The following is a 25022-nucleotide window of genomic DNA, read 5'->3' on the forward strand; positions in this document are numbered from 1 at the left end:
ACAACAACAGATGTGAAAAAGAAAAACTACCTCCCACCAGGAAAATAATGTTTGAGAAACTTTCAAGTTACAGTTTTTTGAAAGGGTAAGGTATGTGTAATGCTGGTATTTAGATGAATACCACCTGCACAGGGGGTGGGGGTAGAGAACAGAAATTCAAAAAAATGTTCCCAGGTAAAGTAACTGGTAGAAAGCAAAACATGAAACTGCAGTTCTACCTGTTTCCAGAATGCTGACAGCATACTGATGCTGCCTGAAAAAACAGCTAAATATTAGGAGAGCTGTGGTAACTCCCCAAGCAGAGAAAACGGCCTAGCACAAAATCACAGAGTGCCAGTTCTTGTTGTACAGTTCATAGCCAGCATGCCAAAGGAGGTGACTAAAAGGACATTGAGTCTTGCTTCTTAAACCTAACATCAGTTACAACAGCAAGGATTTCACAGGATCAACGACAAGTCATATACTAGGTGATATACACACAAGTAAAATTGACAGTGATTGTTCAAGAAACAGTTTAAAATAATTAAACTGATTTTCAGGACACATACTGCTTTGTTAACACCACTTTATTTAAATAAAGTATGGCTTCCAAGAGGTGTATTCTCTTAACTGCTTTCAAACAATTCCACTTGTTAAGGCAGTTGTTTCCTACCATGTTTCAGGGACCTCAAAAATTCCAGTGGAACTAGTTGTGAGGCTTCCTAAAAGACAGAATCATAGAACAAAAATTAAATCAAGCTTGGTGGTTTTTTTGTTTTTTCAGAGGATATTAAGACATATTTTCCTGTAGAGGGAAGCTCTAGAAACATTACTGGTAAGTCAATATTTATAAAGAGAAACCAAGAGACTGTTTATGAATAGGCACTTAAAAAAAAAAAAAAAAAAAAAGAAAAGAAACAGGAAAAAAATAAAGGTTCATTTCAGGCTTCTTACATAAATGGTAAATACTGTATTTTTAACCCTAATAATTAGGTAATTTCAGTTTTGCAGTTTTTGGGATGATAAAGTTAAATACTATTTCCCCAAGTGTACTTGTCGTTATTTTTATTTAGGCTGTTAAGACAGGGAAGAATATTTCCATCCCAAATTAATTGGAGAATAAAGATGACTCACACTAATACCGATAACGCATATTCCCATAATGCCAAACACAGAGCCTGAATTTTATACTCAGAATTACAGTACACACTCTTGTCATTTTGCATATGCTTACATGCCCCAACTGCCCTACTGAATAACAAGACGAAAACAATTTCCAAGGACAGCTTTGGAATCAGCTAAGAAAAGATTTTACCAAATCAGGAGAAAGGATGCTTGGTATATAATAGCACTTTCTGGATAAAAGCTGCTAGTGCAGATATTGAAATGAAGCTTTAATTATGAATATTTGAATATACTTCAATGCAGGCAGTGCTCCAGATGACTAATATGGTATGGTCATCTGGACCAAATTAAGATAAGACAATTTTTGTTATAGTCCAATTTCTGCAAGAAATTACTAACAAACATTGAAATAGAATCAACAATAAATGGATCAATAAAAATAAAATCTTTTGATGTTTAAATTCATGTGACCTAAGGTTAGTTATTTCCTGTTTTTTGTACAAGCTAATAACTCACAAAAACATTACAAAAAATTAACAGGTGAAACATCATCATATGATTGTAGCCTGCCTGCATTTAGTCAGACATTCACTTCCAAATATTTTGACTAACAAAATATATAGGTATTAAAATCTGAAAACACCCACCTTCACTTCAACCCTAGGTGAAAAGTCTTCAGCCAAATAAATCACAATAAAGGTTATGGCTACAAACACCACACAGAACATTGCATGTATTAATGCATACATCAAAACAGAGTGCCTTCAATTTTGCTTATGACATGCAAAACACATTGAGTAACTTTAACTACAAAGTCACATTAAAAAATGTTAAGAATAGCTAAAAAATATTCAAAAAGCTTTCTTTTAAGGAAGAAAGTTAGCAATAGTAATAAAACAACTACATTCTGATTCCTTTCTTTGGTTGGTGTCAGACTGGGTTTTCATTGGTTTTGAGTTTTTTGGTTTGGAGTGAGTTCTTTGCTTTTTGATGTTGTTTTGGGTTCGTTTGTTGAGTTTTTTTCACAATTTTTGTATGATGCCGTCTTCAGTTTCAAGAAGAACTTGGAATGTAAAGAAGTACGTTACTGCTCGAAGTGAAGACTTTCAAAAAAACATTTTCAGTTCTGTTCAGGCCTAGGACACTTTCAAACAGAAAAGAAAACCATGTGCATGAACATTGCACTTACCTGCTGGAACTTGCTCTGTCTTGATCTTTTTCAACTTTTTGGGTCTCTTCTTACCATCTGGAAGGGACTCTGCACAGGAGTCTGCCTGATCATTTTCTGGACCTTGGCCTTCTCCCTCTTCCATATCATCAGAACCAGTTTCTTCCTCAATAGGACTCATGCTTCTCTTTCCCACTGTACTGGTACCTGTAAAACTGGAACACAGAAGAAAGATGATCATGAAAAGTCAAGAGTAACTATTACATAGGTACACGTTGTTGTACATCTATTAAAGGTTTATGAAGGTAGAAAAATAAACTGTCATAAGTGGTGTACCATGAAATTACATTACCTGGAAGATCTGACTTCCATAAATTTACTATCTAATCCAATCTTATGTAGATCAAGGTATTCATTCTTTGTAGTATCGTTATCTCAAATTTAGCTGCTATTCTGATGAGATCACTCATCTGAAATGTAATTAAATCAGTTCTCTATCCTTGCACAGTTTTACATTTTATTCTCATAGTTATGCAAGCTCTTGTAAAGCACTGTCAATAGACACCAAATTACATACAACTGAAGCCTCAAAAGCACATCTTGATATTGAAGGATTCTACATGCTAACTTCATCCTCTCTCCTGGAACTACAAGTAGTTTTAAAAGCATTTCTATATAAAGGTAGAGAAAACCATCAAGCTCCATATAAAAACTTTAAATCCGGCTTTAAGAGTCCTATTATTCGTGGGGCTGGTAAAATAAAAAGCACAAAAAATTGCACACTCATTTCATTAGCAGCACTTGAATGAAGCCTGACTAACACAGTATAAAGATGAACTTAGAGCTCCACTTCATTCGGCGCACACCGGAATAACCCTGGGTAGGCTTTCGTTCCACTGGAATGCTATTGTTAAACTTCCTTAAAAGACAAATGACAATATCAAAACCAAATTAGCATGAGTATAATAAAGAATGCAGTAGCAAGGGGGCTAATTAAAAAACAGTTCCCATTATGAACCTCTAGATATGTAAACACCAGCTACTTAAATGTCTAATATAACGCTTTTAGAACACCAATTAAAAAATGTAGTTTTAGACTTATAAACTTCCATTTTTAAATTCGAACTATACAACATGGCTGTATGCACCTAAGCCATGTTCAATCCTGTGAGTTAAATAAATATTAATACTAAGTTATAAAACAAAGCCTTTCAAGGTATTTTTTTTCTTTTTAATCAACAGCAGGGAATTATGGTGTTTCAGTAAGGTTTCAGCCAAAGGAAGAACTGTTAAATTTTGCAGTATAGTTTTGGCTTTGAAATGGAATTTTTTCAGCTGAACATTTTGCAACTTAAAACAGACTCTGTCTGGGATGTCCAAAGGCAATAAACAAAGATGAAACATATGATTACATCTCATGCTCTTGCTTCCACTTTAGGAGCACAAACACCATTTACTTTGATGAATAGCTGGTTTTTGCTCCAAACATTCACACACAGAAGGCCTTCTTGCATGATTTCTTACAAATCATCATTGTGAGTCATACCACAACTACCACCAATAAAAAGATGGAAGCTAAAAAGCTGGATAGAATTGTTAATCCTATGTACACACTTCAATATTGCAAAACAGGCAAAAACTAGGGTCAGAAAGAAAAAAGTCTAGGGAAGAAGGAGTATTTAAGAAATGAAAAACTACTATTTTTAAAAAATATAGTTTAGAAAAGCCTGTAAGAATTCTACTTTGGGGAAAGCCATTCTGAAAAATACATTAGGAAGAAAAAACTCAGGAGCCATAAATTCTGATCCCAGGATTTCTTCAGACGTATGAGGAGCACTTGGCTCTCAGGAGGGAACTTGGACTCACGGTAGGAAGAAGATCCCTTCTTGAACGGTCTCATGGCTGAATTTACCTTTTTCTAACTTATGACTCTCACAAAATTATTGCAAATAAAGAGAAACAAGTTCTTGACCATCACTGCACATTTAGCTGGGTACCAAAGTACAACATAAAAATTAATTTTAGGCCTTATGGTCCTCCTGCAGATATCTTAAGGGGAAAAAAAAAACCCACCACCAAAAAGTGGCAGTACACAATAAACATATTTTATAATGAAGAACCATTGACTTCTTGCTTTCTCCCAAAATACTAATTTTATTTTATATTCATTTATTGATTGCATGGCTTCTAAAGGTGAAAGGCTTAATTTTTTTACATCTTTTTCTTCTTTAACCTAAAATAAGATTCAAGATTACAGCAACATTATTTATGCACTTAGTAGTAAATGAGTATGGTTGCATATACGAGTTAGAGCACCACTCAGTTCACTTTTCTAATTGTAACACTTATTTTGGATGTGTCCACGTATCTGCCTCAACTTCCTGATTCAGCTGAGAAACAACTGAACAAAGTTAAAGATTTAAACACAATAATAGCCTCAGTCATTGTCCAATGCAGACAGACTTCTTTTATGATCCTCAACTGTCTGGATACCTGAACCATTCAGAGACACAGATTTACACCACCCTCTAACTACGTAACACCTGTACAACAGCTATCCAGGCAACAACTGTATTTATTTTCTAGAGAATCTATTTCAAGAGGTACTAAATAGCAGCAATCCAACTAGTACCACGGTAATTAAATTGAAAGAATCAGCAAGTGGAGGGGGGCAAAAGATAGGAAAACAATTATGATCATGTAGCATTGAACATTTTCTGTTTTGGGAAAGCATATCTGAGTTTTAGAAGAAACACTTCATCACAACAAGGCATTTGAAACTGGCCTGGATATATGTGGAACTACAAATAAATTTCACTTACACAGAAACCTAAGTTCTCTTGACACTCAAAACAACATTGAGGGGTGTAGGGAGTAGATACTGATCCATCATAAAAATCAGTCATTTCAGCTTAAGAGCAGGTGAAATCACCTGAAATAACACTAGAACACAGGAATACTACAATAATTTGCTTGCAATATTTGTTATCTATACCCTTAATACCTCAGCTTCTGCCAATTATTATTCTTCAGTGGGTAATAAACCACTATAAACAAACATTTCTGTAAAAAAAAAAAAAGAATCATCGGTAGAAACATTTGAACATTCCAAAAATTAGATAATCTTTGGCAAAATGAAGACATTCAAGGAAGTGGTGCTACAAACAGCACCCTGACTTGACAGAAGATGCAGCATTCATAGTTTTAGATAGAATATTTGTAAGGCAAAGTGATGTATCCCTTTCCTGTACTTCATACGAGTCTTTTGCCATTGGCCTTATCCTATTTTACTACTCCTAGATGATGATTAGGAGAATAAATAAGTACAAATAGAGCAGGACACCTAGTTTTCCATAGAGCATACCCTATGTGACTTTTCCTGCTATGGTTTAACACTATTTTGCTAAGGAAAAACTCTTAAAGCCATGCATTTAACAGTCAGGGCAGAGCTGGCAGGCAGACATTTGCTAAGCACAACATAGCCAGTTCCATCTGTTTCCTAAGTGTGTTCTGAATAGCAACAGCTTTAGACAAGGGGATCTTATTTACTATTTGAAGTTTTGTCAAATGAAGCAGTTTTTCCTCTACTTCTCCATCGTATATCAATAATTAGGCATATTTCCATTAAAATAAATTTTTCTATTTAGCAGTAGTATTAAGTTACATGCAAGGAATATATATTAATTATAAATAATTTTACGTTGTGACTGCTACTAATAAACTTTATTTTCTGAAGAGAAGGTCCTCTACAATATAGGACTACAGTTTTATCAATAAGACAAGAATTAAAGAACCTTTGTTACATATTTATCAATCTATCTGTCAATTTAAGACAAAAGTTTCTCACAAGAAATACCCAACAACTTCCTCACTCTATGAAAAAGTAGTCAGGACATATTGTCATCATGGAGACAAGCAGCTATTCTGCAGCTGTGCTCCTTGGCAGAAGCTGATGCAGCAAGCTTATTAAATAATAAATAAATAAAGGATGCAGTAACATGAAGCTATTATAAGGGATCAGCTGCTAGATACATCACAGTACTGAGTGCTCAACTAGATATGACTTCAACTAATCTGGACAAACATACACATTTATACATGCATACACATATAAATCTGTCCTAATTGTTTATATAAACATTGATATTATATTTTACATAAAATTATTATGGAATACATAAAATATAAATATTTTATACACCTTTATATATAAGTATTTTTATATACCTTTGTCTGGAAAAATAAAGTGTTCATCTTGAGTGACATGAAATACCGTGGTTTGCAGTTCCACATTCTATCTAATCAGATTACACTTCAGAGGAAGCATTTACAAAATATAAATTGACAAAAGAATAAAATATAACTAGTAGCAAATAAAAAAAAATTAAGAAAAACATGTCAAAAGACCTGCATGAGAAGGAATTTGGGACAGAACCAAATCACTTTATTAATGGAATAATAAAAGAACAAAAATTTATGTAACATCAATTACAAAAGATGATCTCTCAACAAAATAAAGGCTGCTATCCAAGGATATCAAAATGTTGATCATGTAAAAACAAAAAGCTACTTGTAGAATTTTTTAACACTAGATGAAAAAATATATTAAAAATTTTCAAGGAGAGTAGGAGGATTGCTTAGACAAACAACCCTTTGGGGTATGTCAAACTTTTAAGGAAAGAATTTACTGAAAATTTTGTTCAGCAATTTTCCAAATTACACATTTGTGTGGACCTTAAACTTCTTTGCAAGACAACAACAAATCAGCTTTCTGTATTTCCTGTTCTCCATAAGCTGCCACCGTTACCATCTGACTGGAACCTGTGAGGTACCCAAAACCCAACGCTCATTGAGAAGAGACACTTCCTCTGGCAGAAACAAAACTAGGACTTAGTATTTCTTTGCAGCAAACTCAAGGAGCAGTAAGTGTTTTCACACTGTTTAATAGTTTACTGCCTTAGTTACAGCCCTAAGCCTTAGCCACGTGCAGGCTAGTGCCAGGACAATCCTTAAAGCTCCTCAGCTCCTCACAGCATGTACTCTCCACGCTTCCTAAGTACAACAGTTCAATTAAACTAACTTTATTTCATACGGACTTTATCATCAGCTTCCTCCATATGTTTTTTGGAATCAAACATGTCTATAGCACATTTAGAATTCCCACCATGACAAAAGCCATGAACATCTGACAGCTGGCCAAAATACACACCTGCAAAATCATAAGGTCATGAGAAGAACAGAAAAAGTTCAGCAAATTTGTTACACAACAGATTAACATTTACAGGAAGATATAATGAGAACTAGAACTTAATGTAACATTTCCAAGAAAGATAAAGCAGAAATACCTCAGCACCGGTTTTATGACCACCATATTTGGTTTGTCTAACTATGGAGCAGGGAAGAAAAGGAGAAACAAACCCCCCCCAAACGAAACCAAAACATAAGCTTAGAGAAATGTAACTTATACACTCTACTTAAACTAATTCTCATATAGAATTGATGGAACTGGGGGGACAGTGCAGGAGAAGGGAGGGGGGAAGAATGGCAATAACTTGATGGGTTATTTATACAATCATATTAACACTGAAAAACTCTTCACATGCTCAGCTACACAGATGACTGAGAAAAAAGCTACCTGTTACCATCATATCCAAAACCTGTCATTAATATCAGAAAGTAAAAATGGAACAAGAAATACACACAGCAACACAGGAAACATACTGTACCAGAACCAAAAGTGGCATGTCCTGACTGAATTTTGCCCCTAAATAATGAACTAAAACCTTTTTCAAGTTTTATACTAGAAGTTTAACACCATGCAAGTATCATCATTTGCTATCCTGTTTCTGAAGCATATGGACAACTTCATCAGGACTGCTCTAGAAGGGAATTTATACCCTTCTTTGTGGCACTATTATCACCACAGAAAGTCCAAAACCAACATGGTCTTTACAAGGATATATGATGACAGCTAAGTATCCACATGACACAAGCCATCTACAAGTGTCATATGAATAAAGAAAATAATTTTTTTATTTTGGTTATATGAAATGGTGCTGCTACATCAAGCTCAGAAGCTGTGATGCAACCTGCCCTCAAGATCCCAGAATTTAGAAATCTGTCTAACCACATTTGTGATGAAATTCCCTCTGTTCCTTTACCTATAATCTTGTGATAGCTGATACACCACTACTGATTTATATGCAAAGAAATACATACAGAAAAGTGTCCTGTGTTAGTTAAGAACTACCTGAAAATTGTTAGATTTTGAATAGAAGTGCAGTAAGAACATGAGCTGGCAGCACAGACATCTCACCTGTTAACACAGTAGTATCGACTCGGGGAAACGTAAGGTGTGCACTGGGTTTTTAACCTCTTCCTCTCCATCTCCTTCCAACTATCTTCTGTACATTTTCTCTTGGCCTGTTTTTCTTCATGTTTTTTCTCCACATATTCTGCATATGTCTGGATCCTATAACTTTCAGCATACCGGCTGGTGTTTACAGCTATGGAGAAGAAGGATGATGTTATATACAAAACACTTAAATGACAGCATGCCCTCTCCTGAAATAACTTGTTTTGAAAAGCAGAAGGCTGCAAGCTATTTGTTCTGTTCATAAAACACTTTTTAGTTCCATTGTTAGCAATTAAAAAACAAACCAAAACAAACCCAAAATGCCATGCTCTCCAAAAGTCACTCTCTCTGAATTAGATGCTCAAAGCTCTTCTCAAAGTCAGACTTTGTGCAAAAAGAGTTAAATCTGCTTAAGACGTTTCTTTTAAATTAGAAACTATCAATTCTTCAGTCGTAACCCTCTTCCAGATTGCTTGTTGGCAAGAAAAGATTTCCAGGATTTTTTCCCTTTTAGTCTCATTACTTAACCCAGCAGGTTTATTTTGCAAGTCTGCCAGGAAAAGACGACATTTGCAAAGCCTTTGCCAAAACTCTGTTTGATTGCTGTGAAACATAAGCTTATTTGAGCTGCATTTTTGGTTGCACAAGATATCCATGGAAGAAGCACTTAACTAATAGCCAGCTGTTCCATCCTTGTATCTTTCTGATGTCTGATCTCCCTTCAACTAAAAAAGACTGCAAGTTCAAGGTAGAAAGATTTCTGTCAATGCAAAATTAGAAGCACTTCAAAACTAAAGACAAAAACTTTCACTGCCTCCACTCAGTAACAATTTAACAACATTCCTTCAAGTCCCAGCATCTTCACAGCTCTCAGCCTTTAGTCTGTGAGCCAAGCTCTGGCCTGATGCCATCCCTGTAACAGATGAATCAGCAAATTAAACTGACAGTCAACTGGTGTCTTCTGCTGCTTTCAGCCTAGCTCTCTGAAAGAAAGTATCGTAAACCAACCAGTAAACCAGTTTAAATGTAAAACAAAACAAACCACCCCAAACCTCAGATTGTTTTTTTGCACATTTTAAAATACTGCAATTGTAGTGGAGACAAAATCCTGATATTATTATGCACTTTCAATTTTTTTTGAGCAATTTCAGATGCATATCCAACTTTTGGATTCTAGCTGAGCTGTTTGAAATACAGGTATTCTGTGCTACGTCTGGTGCAAATGAAATGGCAAGCTCCAACATCAAATTTCAGAAAAAGTGAGGAGGATGGAAGTACGAGTTTTTTTCTCCTCTTTCAGGATGGATCATCTATTCTGTATATTTGCTGTGTTACAGTGAAATGAGTTATCCATAATACCTGCCATGGTATATAGATGCTGCTGTTCAATGTCTGTAATGCACATAAAACCAGGCAAGAGTGTTGTCTATTTACTTTTAATTCCAAGTACAGATATCAGTAGTTATGATTAACAGCCCCATGAGATTGTTGCACTAACCAACAAGTGTCAGACATACCTCCTTTCACCCCCCTTCTATTTGTTTTGAACTGTGAAGTTACAGGATCTGTAAGAATTAGAACAGTATTTATTGCCCATGAAGTTATGCTGCAGGCATCATGAATGAATTAATAAGGCTCACTGGAGTTTACTCCATGCCAGCTGACATTCCTCAGGGTAAAATTTGTTTAGTTAAACTCAAGCATGTTTTTACTTGCTAAAATCAAGCACAAAGTTACCATGGATCATCTGATACATACTCATTTGTTAAAACACAATAACATTATTTGTTTTGCTACAAGCTATGAACCAAAGTTATGGGTCTGCCATTTAATTTCCCAACAAACTCAGCCCTTTTTTAGGAAAAAAACCAAACCAAATCATTTGAGGCCTAAAGGTAATTCTAAAATAAATCTGTGCAAGAGTCAGTATTTTTCAACAAAGACAACCCTGCTTTCTTGAAATATGGCATGTATTTTGCAGCAATCCATTCTTATGGCACATACACACACAAATATATGGATATACATATATAACATATAAAAAGTTATGTGCTGAATAAATTGTTTCATCATTGAACAACTGAAATGAAGGCATATGGAGAAGTCTAAGGAGCCACACAAATAAATAAATCTCTCATGGTCTTGAATTAAAGAGCAGCTCCCTGTATGAGTTTAATACATTTGCTGATACTTTTTTGATAAATGCTGTCCATATTGCCTAACAAAGCAAATACAGTTACGTTGTTCTGCACTCCCAGCAGAAGAAATGCATTGCTAGAATGCTCTGTGAGTTCTAAAAAGCTGAAGAGAACTCAGGGGGGCTATTTACTTATTTCCTTAAATTGTAAGAGATGAGAAAAATCTTTCTGTGAGAAACCTGACCTAGTTACCAACACCACATGGCTGCCATTTCACATTACTTGCAGCCCTAAAGTTTGTGTCTCATAGCAGAATAACAGTAATTGCAAATTATTTTAGGAAAAGCATTTCTAGAGGATGGCACCTTCCCTTGTTACTAGGGAAGACATTGAACAGGCTGACCGTCATTGAGTGGTCCAAGAGGAATGTGTACAAAGATACCCTTTTGCCAAGTCCTTGCTTTTATGCAGAGCAACATCCTGACAGATGGACACTGACAATATTAAGCCTCTTAATAAATAGACAAATATGTTGGTGAACTGTGTAGGTAAAAGAAAAAGCCACAATATACAAATACAATAAACACACAGAGCTATACAGATTAAGGCTGCAATACTAAACACTTAAGCTTATGAAATACTGAAGTAAAATTTCACCTGTGAAGCCTTTAAGTGACCTCTGTATCGATGCTGCATTAATCTTATCTGATCATGTTCTACTTAAAACATGGGACCATTGCCGCAGCCAGAGCAACAGTGTGAAATTAGTGAGTAGCTAACTTAGTGTTTTGTTTTACTCTCAATACTCACTGTATGGTTCCACAGCCTTATTTATTGACTACTAGGGCTATTCATGCCATGTAACAATCATGATGCTTGCCATGATGACAAAAGTGCACATGTATAGTCCACTATTTCAAAGTAAAACTCAGGAGTGGAAGCAGCAGTGCTGTGTGCCTATTTTATACACAGAAAGCAGAAGACTCAAGATCCCAAATTAGAAGGCATCTTTTTAATTAACCTAAATGGAATTGAAGTGTCCCCTATAGAACATTCAGGGCTGAGCTCCTCCACAGCAAATGTACAAACATATTCCCAGAGAAGCCATAAATCCTAAAGAAACAGTACATGATCACATAACCGTGGACATTATCAAGGCATAAGCAGAATTCAACTACATTATGTTAAATATTAGTGAAATTGTCATTGTAATATTAATGGCCCTTTTTGTTAGCCTATATACAGTTTTCAGTCTTTCAAGCATACCTGGACAATTTCTGCTGCAAGGCATCAAAATGTTAACACACATGACTAATTAGTTAGACCAGAGTCTCTTAAGTATACTTGATAATAGGAACTATCTGCAGGCTGTACCCAAACTGGTAACACCAATTTGTACACGGTGCTGCTCATCCCTTTGTTTTCCTCTCCTGTATCAGTTTAAGATTGAAGGTGCCTAAAAAAGAGTGTTGTACAAAGGTGGTCATCTCTTGGTATCTGAATGCAGAGCAAGGAGCAGTATTAATGCAGTGAAAAAGCAGCTCTTCACCTTGCAAAGGAGGATGGCAAGTTAGACAGCAAACCAAAATGAGGCTTTAAACCTCCATGCTGGATAACAGGGGAAAATGGACAGGTAGTCTGAAAGAAAATGGTTTTACAGAAGAAAGATAAAGTACTAAGTACAAAGCATGCCAAAGAAAGAGGAAGGATCCTTATGCAATGCTTAAACTTAAAATATTTCCCTCAACAAAGAAGAGAGATGATAGTGTAAGTCCACTGAGACATTTCATGCTATGCACATGTATGTAGATTGTTCTAAAGGACTTTAACTCCCTTACAGATGAAGTTATTTAATTACCGAAAGAATTCAAGCTACTTAACCTTTGCACCCTGCTAATTACCTCAGTAATTAATACATTTCACAGCTTTTGTTTCAACTCATTTCAAAAAATCCAAATCAAACGAAAAGGCAGTCACAAGACTTCCAATGTTAAGAAAAAGCCCTGTTCGAACTTACGGAGGACAAAGGGCATTTGGGGTTTGGGGTGGTTTTTTGTTTGTTTTGTTTATTTATTAGCTGATGAGAAAAAAATACGGCTGCAGGTGCCTTAAAGGCAAGTCTATAATCTGTCCTCTTAATATCACATCAGTAGTGCTGGATGTTGTAAAATAGCTATCTCTAATATGATTTATACCACAGGTTCCACTGTAATTCAGTAATTAATTTTCCTGCTGCAGTTGAGATTCCTGAACACCACAAGCTGAAATTCACCACATCTCAATCCCTGCATCCACTACAGAAATGATTTTAAATAAACACTAGAAAATTTTTACTCCCAGGATTGCTAGTGAAGTGTTCATATCTGTGAACCTACAAATTAAAAGCGTAATGTGTTTAGAACATTTCCATTCTAGTCAGAAATTCTCCATGTCTATTATTACTCAAAGCTCAGAGAGCTCAGACCTGCAGGACTTTCACACAGAAATGGGCACAGTCTGGCCCCACAGCTGATTTCACCTTGGTACCAAATGGGAGTACCCTGTGCTTTGCTCCCTAGCCACTGCTCCAAACCACCTGGTCCCACTCTTTTAAATACCTCCAGGGATGGTGACTCCACTGCTTCCCTGGGCAGCCTGTTCCAATGCTTGACAACACTTTCAGTTAAGAAATTTCCCCTAATATCCAACCTAAACCTCTCTTGGTGCATCTGGAGGCCATTTCCCCTTGTTCTATCGCTTGTTACCTGGGAGAAGAGACCGACCCTCACCTGGCTATAACCTCCCCTCAGAATGTATCTGGCATGAATTTCACATTAACTTATTGCTGAGTACACAGTCATATGAAATGTAATTTTTCAGACTTTGGGTAATACAGAATCTACTACGTGCACTTTCCCCAAATTCAGTGAGGAGGGACTGATACACACACAATCTCAAAATACTTTTTAGATATTTAAACTGTGGTGGTAAGCACTCATGCTAAATAAAAGGCTCTATAGTAAACCTCAGAGAACACTAATAAACCATGAAGTCCAGCCCTGTCTGAGAAACTCAGAAGTTCAGAAAGATTAACGATTTAAACACAAATCACTGAAAGGCAGTCACAATTCCAGCTGCTGCACCTGCTTTAGTCCATTGCTCCCCTGCTGTCTGAATGCACTGGGCTTCTCAATGCCGAGAGGAAGAAGATATCCTGCACACACTAGATTCTATATGAGCTCATGTATCAGGGCACCAACACATGGAATAACTTAACATTACTTCAATGCTTGCCATTTATGACAAGCAGTTGCTTTCCATATGTATTTAAAATTTCAGGTTAAGTATATTTACTGCATTTTAAAACAGCAAGAAACACATTCTCAGGAAGATTCTCAGGTTAAAATTACTTCAAAGTTGAACCAGTGGTCTTAAAATACTGCAGAAGTTATTCATAACGAAAATAGAGATATTATTAAACTGCACCTAAGCCTTAGGTAAAGGGAATTAAGTGCAAGTGTTGGCTGCTAACGGAAAATAATTGAGGTGTATTTTTGAGGTACCATTGATAAATTTGTCCATTATTTTCATTAACATATAATCATGTAAAATGTCTCAGAAGCCCAATTTTATTTTCAAGCACTTTAAAACTTTAAACATATTTATAAGACTTGCCCATGTTTTAAAAATTAACCCATTCCAAGTACCAGTGGTTTTTAAGAGTACATTTTAGATGGCCTATAAAGACTCCACAAGCGCAAAGACATCTACAGGAACCTCCCTTTAAGAGTCTATCAAGGTTCTTTTTAGACCAGCAACCTGAACAGTCGAAGTTGGATGACAACAAAATTCAAGGAAACCATGAAAAACAAGAGCTTAACATCGATTCAAAGCATTCACTGAGGACTCTCAAAGTTAACTGCACAGAACAGTTGAGGGGCTGAAGTGGTTGAAACACAAATACTTCAGGTTATACCAACTTATTCATTAAAATAAAATACTGGGCTTACTTGACAGTTAAGACAAGCTGAAGTCTCTCCCATTTTTCCCACCATTTCCAAACTATTTGGATGAAGTCTAGACCCTTGTAAGTCACAGGATCATTGAAACAGCACTTACTCCATATAAACCTCTCCAAATGAAAGGCCAACTTTATAAACACACAAAGCTGAACAGAATCCAAAGGCAAACTTATCTAGCAAGACAGGAATCTTAAGAGCCAGAAGTTGTAAGCCAAAAGTTAGTTCTGAAGTTTCTTGTGTTCATCAGCTCTAAGAGTGCACAGTGTTTATCTTTTACCACACACTTCACAAGTATGTGCTTCACATTTGACAGAAATGCTGAGACCACTTGCAGTGCAACTTGGCAACAGAAAGTTTTGTCTCCCAGATGTCCAACTAAAGGAATATCAACCATTTAATCAATTCTTTTTAACTACCTACTTTGAACAGCAAATCCCAACAGAACATAGATTGTGTTTACTGCCCATTATAGTTTTCAGGTGCTTGTAGCCTGGAAATCAGTTTACAGCACAGCATATTGCAAAAAGCTAGACAAATTAGAGCCATTTAAACCGCCACTGTCATTAACCTGTTACTGGCTTTAAGATGACATTGTGGCAGTCCAACAGTAAGAGTGACACAGAGCCCACTGGAAGCCAAGAACCTTCCCCTGGCAAGGATCAGGTCCAGCTGGCACAGACAGGCACAGCAGGGTGACTGTGCAACTGTTCCCTTGCATTTGTCAGGCTGCAGCTTCCACTTCAAGCTATAGAGAGCAATATGATTTTATACAAGGACAAACCTTTTCTATGCATAATAAATCGGAGAGACTGCCAATGTGTGAGTGCATGAATAACCAAATAAAGTGAAGATTCTTGGACATTACTATAAGCAGCAAAATGAGAAGTTTAAGGCATTTGACTCTTGTTTCCCAAGGCTTCTGGTTTGTGCGTTTTAAGCATGCCATATTCAGTTGGAAAGTTAGAAGCAGCTCCAAAATTGCCCATAAAAATACTGCCCTTTTCCCTACTTAGTTTTTCAGAGGAAAATAAGTGGAAGAGGAAACAAGTCTTTCTATATTATGAAAGATTCATAGGTCCTTCAGGGTAACATTTTAACAATTAAAAAATTGGAATGCATATTCTCCCTGGCCACATAAACACTACTGATTACCACATGAAATTTGAGGAGCTGCTTATTAGCTGAATTCAGCTAATCAAATGTATATTTCATAAATAGAAAATCTAATGGACCAATGTTATATCAATCAGTTTTGGACTAGGTTTTAATGGTTACCATCCATGATATTACCTAACTCAGGAACATTGTTTTAAAGAGCACTGGGGGATGAAGAGATACATTTTATTCCCTACACACTCAAAACGGATTTTTGAATCTGTGAGAAATCCAATACATTCCCAGGGTACTGATGAAGAAGTTTTTAGCCCATTTAAAATACTGAAGCCAGGGGAGTTAGAAGCAACAGAAACAGCATAGCATAGCAGAAACAGCTTATGCAAAGTGCCACATTTTGAGAGGTCTGCTAAAGGTTAAGCATGATAATTAATTATTTGAAATATGAAAGACAACTATCACAATTTCAATATTACCCTTAGATACAGTTACACAAAACTAGTAGTATAGACAAATCATATTTCAAGTTGTCTTGTAACATCTATGAAGCTGAACAAAATTAAAAGGCATTGGAGATAAATTGTTAAGAAACCAGGTAGATTCACTAACTGGTTATCTTGAGCATGCACATCAAGGGAGGACAGCAGATCAGTCTTTAAACGATCTGCTGTTCAAGTCTCTAACTTTATGTTAGTTCAGACAAATATCCAGTATTTGATCACTGCTGCAACAGAGAAATAAAGACACCTCCCAGGTATGAACTGGGTTTCAGAATCTGATAGACCCAGAATCACTTAACGCTCCATGCAGATAATTACAAAACCAGTCCCATTTTCGTTGCTTTTTCACACACCAGTTCCTTATTATAAAGATGCAAAGTAAGTCTGGATGTTTTTACAGTGCTTAAGACTCATCTATTATGGAAATCTGAACACTTTAGGGGAAACTTCCATACACTCTTCATGTCCTTGATCCATTTATGTCCCACAGATGTTTTTGTTGCACTCATGTTTTCTTAACTATATGTATTAATACCAGCTCAAAGTCAGAAACCTCTCTAAGAGGTAAGCATAGAAGCACACCTGTAGCAACATCTTGCCTTGTATTCATATTGTTTCACAGGCCCCCAAGGCTTTTTATAAAGTCCAGAAGATGAAGACATTTATATAAACAGGTTAATAAACTGGCCACATTATTAGTTTTTCCTAGGTTCTTCACTTAAGCACATCTCGCTAAATCACAAATACAAACAGTGACTTTTATTACCTAAACAGTTCATTAAAGAATTTAAGATCAGGAAATGGAATAACAAAATTGATTTTATGATGTATTTATTACAGAAAAAAACCCCCAAGCCAACAAAATACCAAGAATTTTAAGCAATTTTACAGTAAAAATCACACAATTTTTGGTAATTGAGGTTGCTATAGTTTATCAGCTTGGTTGGCTCACTGCTTTCAGTATATGAGCTTCCACTAACCTGATTTCATAAAAACCTATGAAAGACTATAATCACTTGAGCTTTCAAACAAATAACGTTTCCCAGCACACAGGCCACAGAACAAGCCTCCCTGTTTGTCAAAACAGAAAAAAAGACACAGAACAGTGCCAGAAAGATTCAGTTTCAGTATTTTGTAGACATTCAGTTTTTTCCAAAATATGTAGCTGTTATAATGAAAACAAGAAAAAAAACCAAAACCAAGCCAAACAACAGAACAATAACAAAAAAAGTAGTGGTGATAATGTATATGCCAAGCATTTACACAATGGCTAAGTAACTGAGGTGACAGCAATGGCAAATTTACTGTAGCACCATCTAGGAAGGCTTTATTTGACATAATTCTTTATCTGGAACTTCTCATTAGAAGTTATAACATTCTTACATCTATATGTAGATGAAGAAACAATGACTCTTGCTGCTATGGAGCAACTGCTGTAAGGAGGCTGCTGGTGAGCTCTCAAAATCCTCTGCAGAGCTAGGAATGTATTAGGAAGTATGATAAACACTCCCAGGATGTTAATAAGGAATTAGAGAGATGCACTGATTGTGCATCCAGACCCTGAAAGCTTCTCTATTTGAGCTTAGTAAGAATAGATGATGGTCAACTCAGTGGGGTTTTCTAATCTGTTTTATTCCTTTTTAGAACTTAATCATGGGAATTCTTTCTGTATAGCTCTTAAGTGCAACAAGACTTCAGCCAGTTAATCAGAAGTGCTACATATACTGCTGTTCTCACTGGCTCCCCAGCATTGGGTGCAAGTGTTTCAGTAAGTGGGGATAACACCACCAGAACATATCCCACATGGATCATCTATAATGGCCTACTTCCAGCCAGTGCTCCCTGAAAAAAGCGTATGGGTCAGTACTCAAATATATACCCAAAAGAACTACAAAAAACTACAGAAACTACAGAGCTTGTGGATTCAACTACAGTCAATCAAATATCTTTAAAGAACCCCATCCCGAAACACAAATAAACCACCCCCAAAACAACATAAAATCCCCAAACCACAAATAAACCCAACCTAAAACCCACACACACCAAAAAGACTGTCCTCCCACATAACTAATAGTAATATTTTCAAATGTTTAAATAAAAATTTAAAAACTTAGGTCTGGAGAGATTGCACATTGTTCATACACAGACTGTAAGCACATTAGCAGTCCATGCTCTTCGGACACTATTTTTTTGCATGTGTTCTACAATGCATCAAAAGGCTTCTCACTGCTTTTGTTCCTTGCAAATATAAGCCAAACTAAATGTGCATCAGTCCAAAGGGTATTTGGAGCCATAGACCACAAAAGACTTTGATAGTTCTACTCTGTGCAAAGTTACAGTAAAAAACCTCAATAAATACTGCACCAAATGAAGAAACCAGGACTACTCCACCTACAGGTTCAGGTACTTGGAGGATCATGGAATGAAACACAAAAATCTCATCCACGTCCAGTTTGGGCTTGTCTTTGCTGCCACACATGTGCTACTGCTATGGAAGTCCAGTTCCACCAAGCAAGTCAGTGGTTTTGCCATCAGAGTCACAGACCCTGCTGGCTCAGAGCATTCTGCAGGAGCCAGCTAAAGTCTTAATGCTAAAGTAAATTCAGTAACACTTACCTATTTGTACTTGCTCTGGCTGGCTCAATGAAACAAATGCTGATGTATCATCAATCCATGAAACCTGAATGTTACCTAGAAAAAGCAGAAGAAATTATTATGACCATTTTTATTTTAGACTCAGTCACAAATTTTTATCTGATGTGCCATGACATAAAAGAGCCAACTAAGAGTAACTTGCACCTCAGGCTTTTGTCCATAGGTGTGTAGTTACACACCCAGTTGCACAAGGGCCTGGAACTGTTCAGAAAATTAGGGCTGCACGTGCATCCTGTACACCCTCAGACCCTCCCATCCTCCCTTCATGGCTTCTGTATAATTCTACTAAATAAATTGAAGACATTTTCTGGGAATTTCAGCCCTTTACTCAAATAAATAACAGCTCTTTGAGTGATGATAAATTCCAGTCAAGCAGCTGGTAGTAGGTAGAAGACTGATCACATCAACGGAGAACTCCAGTATTGGGACACTAAATCTTCAAACACTGGTTTGTTTGAATTCCACTATACATCATTTCCTGGATGTGAAATAAAAACTTAATTTGAGTCAATATGAGGACAAATGCACAAAATCATGGACCTCATTTGGAAGCTGTTACAATGGAACAGTGACTGGAAATAAGTTCCTCTATTCATCAAGCGTTAGTGCCTTTTCTATGTGAATGGCACTAGCACTAAAAGAGCTCATAATCAAACAAAAGCAGAGGAAAGGATTCCCATTCCAGACACAAGGTCTGAAATCCATTTACATCTCCTGTCCTTATCTAAGTGCTTTACTGTTAGTACAAGTCACATATTGAAAATTGGTGCCTTTTTTTCACGTAGACTAGAAAAATCAAGTTATATATAATGTTACACCACCATTTAACCTTCAGACATTACAAGGTTAAAAACAATGATGCAAAAGGGCTTAAAATACATTTATTCTCAGTTGTTTAATCTATTGAAATCTAATTTAGTCTACAGGTTACAAGGTTACAGAAGTCTCTTCTGAAATCCAGCCAGATTATAAACAGATTTTCTAATTATAAGAAAATAAAAGCCTAGATAGATTTCGTTCACATGCTATACATTTGAGTAGCCAGCTATTTAGGAGTTTAAATTATAATCATTTTGATCATTGCCAAAACCATAATTAATTCAGTATGGTTTCTGACATCTCCCTGTACTGAAGGGCTAAGGGTGATATCAAGATGAGCCTACACCATGAAGTTAGAATTTCTTTAAACATTTTTTAGGGCACATAAATTCAATTTCTAATAGTTCTGTCTTTGAAGAACATAGAACTTTGCTGCCTATGGGTAAGGGTCTTTACTGTAGGGAGAACATCCTTTTGGCAGGACACTAACTTTCACAATACAAGGAAAGCCTGATCTGACTCAGGACTGCAGCTCAAAACTGTAGTGCATTTGGCAGGACCCTGACACTGAGCTTCCCTTACAGGACAGAAATTACTGTACAAATTCATATTGCTCCACATGCATTGACAAGTCATTGCTCCAAAATTCTTCATGTATCAAGTTCTCCATTTCTGTATTACTAATTATAAAATTTTCTAAACAATTATTTGAGACATCTGAGACCATATTCTGTTATAACTCTGGAACACAGAAGTGCTGTTCAGATTGTGTCCCTTTCCTATATATACAGTTAATTAATTTCAATCTACCTGAGCGGACTGAAAAAGATCAGAAAGAAAAACTCTCCTGAATATCTTGCAATTGTGCCCTCAGTGAAAAATAAGAAAGAACATCAGTGACAGACGAAAAAAAAAACCTCCTAAAGGAATTCAGCTACTATTCAATTGGACTTTAGCATCCATATTTTCACTAAGTACCAAATAAAAATAAATTAATAAAAATCCAACCTATTGGTGGCACATCATTTCAGTATCAGATCCTTATTCATTGTCGCAGAAAGGCTGCTACTCTCTATATGACCCCTGACTTTGTATTTTTGGCTAATAGAGGGTTTCAATGCCTGCCAACATATGGTGCCTTTATACTCATATTTATACATTTTAAATACAGAATTTAAAGAAAGTCAAACATTAAATAGCAGCCACTGAGTTACAATCTGAAGTGAACCACAACAAATGCTCTTATGCAACTCTCCATGCTTAAGAGATGCTCTCTTCAGACTATGCCACGATTCATCATTATTAAGAAGTAAGAATTTAGGAGAGATAAAATTAGTAAATTAAATCATTCGGCAATGCTGCTAAGCACTCAGTAAATATTGTGCATTTCAAAAGTATGGTGAAATGCAAATAAAGACCTGGAAAGCAAATGCATCTGTACCTGCAGTACAATATTTAGCAATCACTAGAGCCCCGTGCCAGCTCACTGCAAGGCCAGTCCAGTTAAGCCATGGACAGCAATGTAATGGAATACCAGCTCTAGAGAAATAAACCAAGAAACTTCTCTCTCTGCACTTCTAGAATACATCAAGAGTCTTCAATACTTTGAAGAATGCCACTGGCAGACTACGACATGAAGGTGCAAGTAACATATATTTCTTCTATAAATAAATATGAAAATTCTCTATGTATCAACTCAAACATGCAAACAAGATTAAATCCACAGAATAAAATTATACTGATGGATTACATCACTGAAGCATTTTCCTTTTTATACTCAGTTCTAATACATTTCCTACATGGCTTTTACTGGTAATTAAGCAGTAGCTTTTATAATACTTTGATAATATGAGTTTCAATTAAAAGCCCAAAGACATTCATTTAAGTAGAAGTGAAGGCTATACATTAAAGCTGTATTCTAGCAAATCATATTTTAATTACTTCATATTTCACATCAGCATGACCAAATAAACAACACCAATTTAAGATTCTAAAGTGTTCTAAGAGACTGCATAGTGCTGCAAGTACTTGTACAGTGAAACTACATTCACCCCTGAGACTATAAAAACATCTTGCATGAACAGGTGTCCATTTGGTATGCAGGCAGTCCTGAAGGATTTCAGAATCATGAACACCCCTTCTAGAGTAGCAAAAGTAAACCAGTTCCAAGTGTGACACTGCAGCCATTTCAGCTGTTTCATTGCTTTCATTAGAAGCTTCATGGAAGATTATAACTTTGCCTCAATTAATTCTAAAATAATTTTTCTGTAAAATTTGATTAATACTGCTTGATTTTAAAACACTTTTTTTAAACTGATGTAATATATTAGGATAATTCTTGTCTCTTACTGCCTTTTTTTTTTTTTGCTTTTGGCAAATCACTGAACCTCATGCTGCTCCACTCTGCCCCTGACCACCTACAACTGGAAAAGCATGGATACCTTCTGTATTCCAGAATTTTGGAAGGAATAACCTGCAGTTTGTTTTGAGACGCCATGGCAATTAGACCTAAACAACAATATTGAGTAATTATCGAACCTGGAGTTTGTAAATAGAAATATGAAAACATTCGGCTCTAAAATCTGGAGAAGTGCGAGAATTGACAATTCCCAACCCGAGCATTCCGCGGTGGGCAAGTGCGCCCCCTGGCGGCCGTGCGCGTCCCCTGACACAGGGAAAGCCGGGGAACTGAGTGGTTGAAAACCCATGGAAATTCGGTCCAAACGATGTTCTCATCCCGGAACGGCAGCTCCGGGAGAATTCCTGTCATTTCTACATTCTCACATTCTACATTTCCCAGTCGGGACTATTAAATTCTATCTACTACACCGGCCCCTGCTGCAGTGAAGATGAAATGGTCTGAAAGAACTGAGGGAGTTTTATACAGGTCCAGAGAATGTGCACGTAGTACAAAGCCACAAGAGTAAGGAGCAGAAGACCACCATCAATTAGTTCAGCTCCCCAAGTCCCTACATTTTATACTTAGTAGAGCAACACCACAACTACTGGTCCTCAGTTATGAAATACCCTTTCTGCTGTTTCTTCTGGCTTGGGTGCTGTTCACAGTATTGAAAAATTGGTTATTTTCAAGCTTGCTTGCCTAGACTCACACATCCTGGAGTTTGGTTTTATGCAGACTGCAGGATGAACCTTGTTCCTAAAGCCTCGCTCTGCCTCACACCAATCCCCATTTCCTTTATCCACCTATATAAACTCTTACCTCCTTTCAGGAGAGGCTGTAAATAAAAGGATAAAAGATCCACAATATATTCAAAAAGCACCACATAAAGATTTCTAAAGAGCAGTTAATAAGAACAACAACTTTCAACACATCACTACAAAGTCCACACCATTAAAAAATTACAAAAAGACATTCATCATTATGTACACCAGGAGTAAGTCTGCACCCACAGACTAAAAATAACAAAACAAACCAGAAGTACTTGTCAATAATAACAACAACAAAAAAGAAAGACAGACTGTATCACTCACCAAAGGCACTAAAAAGCTGGTATAGATCACTAGTCTTCCACTCTTTGGGAAAAGTAACATGAAGAACATTATCTCGTTTTGGCTGCACTACAAAACAAAAATGCTTTTGTTAAAGTAAGAGTCACTACTAGTATCTTTAGAATATCCTAGAACAGTCATCTAACATGGTCATGTAGCTTTTTTTTTTCCCCAGTTTCCTTTTTAAATAAGAAAACAGGCCAAGATTTATGCAACTAGATAAGGCACAGCAAGAATGTGCGTGCACTTAGGCATGAAAGACATACTAAATCCTACTAGCTCATCTGTATAAGAATTGAAACAGCATTTCCTGCAGTGGGGAAATGCCCACAAAACTAGTCCTTCCCATCCCTTGCATCAAACCAAGTTCAAGGACAGAAGGAAAAAAAAAAAAAAAACAAAAAAACAACAGCCTCTTCACGCTCCACCTTTAAAAAATTCTTAGCAATGATTCAATTTTGCCATTTTTCTGTCAATAAAAAACTTCCTGTGAAAATGTTCAACTCAGTTTTCATGTAATATTAGGTACAAGCTAGAATATACACACTGACTTTTTATTTCTACTACAAAAACTTATTACTCAAAACTACACCAGGAAAAAAAGACAGCTTATCAAGGCCAACATCTAAAGAAATGCAGAAGTCTTTGGGGTATATTGAAAGTCATTTTAAGCTTTGTCAACTTGAGAGACAGAATCCAAATCAAACTGCTGGAAGAGGTAAGAGTACAGCAGAAATTATCACATTATTATTATATATCTTACACACTTCTCCTAACTGAAGTTCCTTTCACTAGAGAGGTGAGCTTTTATAGCCTGTGAATTCCTATCATATTTTAAAAAGAAAAAAGTGGAACACTGTATTTTCAGGGGCAAAGATACTGAAATATTTTACATTTTCCTACAAAACTATTTGCAGATCATTAATTAAGCCTCTCCCCAGGTATCTGCAGAGATCTATCTTGTAATGTACGACACATTGCTAAATCTTACATGGTGTTTTACATTGGACAACAGAGGCCAAACCATTAAAGTCGAGTGCTCCACTTCCCACTGTAGTGCTCCAGTTTGTTCAAGGTAACTCAAGGGTTAACTACACACAGCTTGATGTGATCAGATTTTAATGTGACCACCTGGTAACACTCTAAGGAAAAGCTTCTCTCTTCTTTTGGTATAGCAACATAGGGACTGTTTTTCATTTTAGTGAATGAACTAGCGACTTACCCTCCTGAATTTTTTTGTAATACAAACTTTTCTAGTTTCTGATCTCCTTAGCTTTCAGCACTAAAACTGGAGAGCTTTCCAAGATGTATCTCATTCATAGAGCAGGTGTCCAAAATCAGACCATCAACCACTCGTTATTGCTAAATAATTTAATCTGTTTCACCTAAACAAGTGGGTTAGCTTGAACCGGCCATAAACTCCCTAGTAATAAATTACAGGTGTACATGAGCATTGAGAGCTCAGGCAGGCTGGACAGAGACAAGTAATTAAGGAAAGCAATCCCTTCATGAGCACAGGTGAAATCCTGTTCCCTAAATCTGCTACTTAAACAGAAAGGACACAAAATTTTTTAAAGACAAAACCTCAATTTTTTTTGCACTATGCAATTCAAAAACCAAAACCCCATAAGCAACAGAAGATCAGTTCATTGCTGCACA

The 25022-nt window shown here is 36.3% G+C and overlaps 1 protein-coding gene across 2 annotated transcripts in view; it reads right to left on the reverse strand.

The window, feature by feature from the left end:
• Positions 1–548: 548 nt before the first annotated feature.
• Positions 549–25022, reverse strand: part of PARN (poly(A)-specific ribonuclease) — a 48047-nt gene continuing 23573 nt past the window's right edge. For both annotated transcript variants that reach the window (XM_048320888.1, XM_048320889.1), the window contains exons 20-24: positions 23346–23432; positions 18996–19070; positions 8589–8778; positions 2294–2487; positions 549–701 (exon numbers count right to left, since the gene is read on the reverse strand). In XM_048320888.1, the coding sequence (XP_048176845.1) occupies positions 649–701; positions 2294–2487; positions 8589–8778; positions 18996–19070; positions 23346–23432 (599 nt within the window). In that variant the 3' untranslated portion in view covers positions 549–648. The remainder of the gene's footprint in view (positions 702–2293; positions 2488–8588; positions 8779–18995; positions 19071–23345; positions 23433–25022) is intronic.

The sequence above is a fragment of the Corvus hawaiiensis genome, chromosome 16 (assembly GCF_020740725.1).
Source record: "Corvus hawaiiensis isolate bCorHaw1 chromosome 16, bCorHaw1.pri.cur, whole genome shotgun sequence".
In the NCBI taxonomy this organism is placed as follows: Eukaryota; Metazoa; Chordata; class Aves; order Passeriformes; family Corvidae; genus Corvus; species Corvus hawaiiensis.